A 2,529-nucleotide genomic window follows, 5' to 3' on the forward strand; every position below is an offset into this window, starting at 1 on the left:
AAATTAGTCAACAGTCGAACGATCAAAAACCCGCCGCCACGCGTAATTAAACTTTTCCTTGTATTGTATGTATTACCACTTTATAAAATACCCGTATTAAATAAACATCAATAATTCTCGAAACAGTCAAAACATTCTTATCGCCAGGAATTAACGACTCACATCATTCTCTAATAAACTATTTCTATAGGACAATATAGATGGCTATTATAAATCTATTTGAATTTTTGCTTTGTAAACAAGGAAATTGTCGTAGAACCATTTACTTCATGTTTGTATTTCGTTATTCGTTACTGAACGACGGCGTCGGCTACGAGTGCGAACTGCATTACATTTTTTCAATAAAATATATTAGATCTATTACGTAAGTACCAATTAAATATATAATAAATTAGTAAATAATAATAATAGCTCATTGATCTGATGTGAGCCGTAAGGAATTTATTATTTTTAATAATAACATAAGACATTAATGTAATTTTTAGAGTCAACTGGTCGACAATTAGTATTCTTTTAGAACCATGGTAACCTACGTAATATTTATTTTCTGTCCAGAGATAAGCAGAGCGATGAACGACTGTTGTCATAATGTCATATTTCTATAATTTAAACCTATTTTTACGTTTTAACAGGAAGTTGACAACATATTATTAAACTGCTATCGAAATAATATTAATTGTCAACGTGTACTGAGAATAATTATTGATATAGGTACGACTATCGAAGCTACGAGGCATACTTCAATATTCGTTTAACCTATATTATAATATACTGAACTTTTATATACAAAATCATATTATTTTTTCTTTAAATATCTATCTGTACCCTGTGTCTCTGTGATGTGTATCGGTTCATAAATGTCTCTGATATAAAATGCATAGGTATTGCATAGAATCGTCTTGCAAATCGTCGAATGCAATGATTTTTTTTTTTAATAACCTTTTGTTTAAAATTATTTTGTGTTGGTATTAATGGACCACCCCCAGAAAAAAATTGAAAATACGCCACTGATCGTATTATATTATATTATTACCTACAACTATAGCCGAAACGAGAAGTAAGAGTGACATTCGAATTGTATTTCTTCGAAACTATACCGCCGAATCAATGGCTGTTGTCATACACTAATATCGTTATATCGCCGTCGATCGACTGCTTCTGAGTCGTATAGTACTCGTATATTGTTGCCCACAAATGCCGGTGGACTGCACTCGTGTCGACCACGAGTAGAGTAAATCGATTAAAAATTAAACGCACACTCGCGAATCTACGACGTGTTAGTTGTTATATGCATGTTATTATGTAGTATGTGAAGTTAGGTACCTTCTGGAGTTATGGCGGAGTACGATCCTTGGACTGCCATTACTGGTGGGTATCCTTGTACGGCGGGATATCTCAGACCTCCCGATTCCTGTCTCTGAGTTCCGTCGGCGGACTGGTAACTGTAAGCCGACGAGCATATATATTATTAGAACTTAATGTAATATAGTGGGTATAATATAGTTATACTATGGTACATTATAATGCCCATAGGTTATGTTAGGTTAGGTCAAAAATACAAGCTAAACTCACCCGAAAGTGTAACTGCCCTCCGGGGAGAGGTCAAACGACTGCTGTAAGATCGGCACGAACTGTCCGTTGTACGCGGGGTTTTGCCCGTTGTTGTAGAAACGCTGTGCGAAGTTGGGTCCGCCGATGAACTGTTGCTGTGGTCCGCCGATGTACTGTTGCGGGTACGCTCCGTTCGGTCTGAAGCCGTTGAAATAAGGCGACGGAGGCGATGGCGAAACGATCTGCACCGGTGCAGGCTGCACCGTCTGCGAAGCGCAGCCCGCGATCATCAACAGGGCAGTTATTCCAGCGAGACACATTACCTGCAGCAGGACGGGTACGAGAAAAACGTAAACATATTTTGAAAAGTGCGTTTTAGAGTGACCAGTATACAATATTTATTGGACTTATACTTATACTTATATTGTTATTATATTTCGTCTTTTGCGCAACAGGTGAGACAAAAGCGTATGTATATAATATTATAGTCGTTGGAAAATCGATTCAACTCACCACTTTAAAGCCAGACATGATGTTTGCAGTTGGAACTGAGAAACTTTGTTGTGTACGACGACGGTTGATATTATATTGGTATATAATATATGAGAAGACGGTGTCTGTCGGATGAGCTCGTCGGATCGATACTGATGCTTGGATGGCCGAAACGGTCGTTTATAAACAGTTTGCGACCACGGCAATCTCTCCCGTTTTGCCTACTCCGTGAATCGCGGTCTGCAGCGGCACAATAATAATAAGACATAACCCTGCAGCACACTATCGTTATTGAGCAATATACCACCGAGACCTAGTCGAGATGTTTTAGACATATAATATACATCACGTATAATATCATACCCATCACGGTAACCGGGTGTGTATATATATATAATGTACCAGTTATGCTAGTTATGGGTAGGTGCGTATTAATATTATTAATTGTTTTAACTGTGGGAAGACGACGACGTGAAAGAGGTAGTT

General features: G+C 37.7%; 1 protein-coding gene across 1 annotated transcript; it reads right to left on the reverse strand.

The window, feature by feature from the left end:
• Positions 1 to 1,322: 1,322 nt before the first annotated feature.
• On the reverse strand, positions 1,323 to 2,197 carry cprr1-2 (RR1 cuticle protein 2; the record flags this gene model as incomplete). The annotated part of the gene is given in 3 exon segments (NM_001172260.1): positions 1,323 to 1,442; positions 1,573 to 1,874; positions 2,065 to 2,197. Coding segments are annotated over 3 exon segments (440 nt in total), but the record flags the coding sequence as incomplete, so codon positions are not given.
• Between the last annotated feature and the right edge of the window lie 332 nt (positions 2,198 to 2,529).

Source organism: Acyrthosiphon pisum, chromosome A1 (assembly GCF_005508785.2).
Source record: "Acyrthosiphon pisum isolate AL4f chromosome A1, pea_aphid_22Mar2018_4r6ur, whole genome shotgun sequence".
Taxonomy (NCBI): Eukaryota; Metazoa; Arthropoda; class Insecta; order Hemiptera; family Aphididae; genus Acyrthosiphon; species Acyrthosiphon pisum.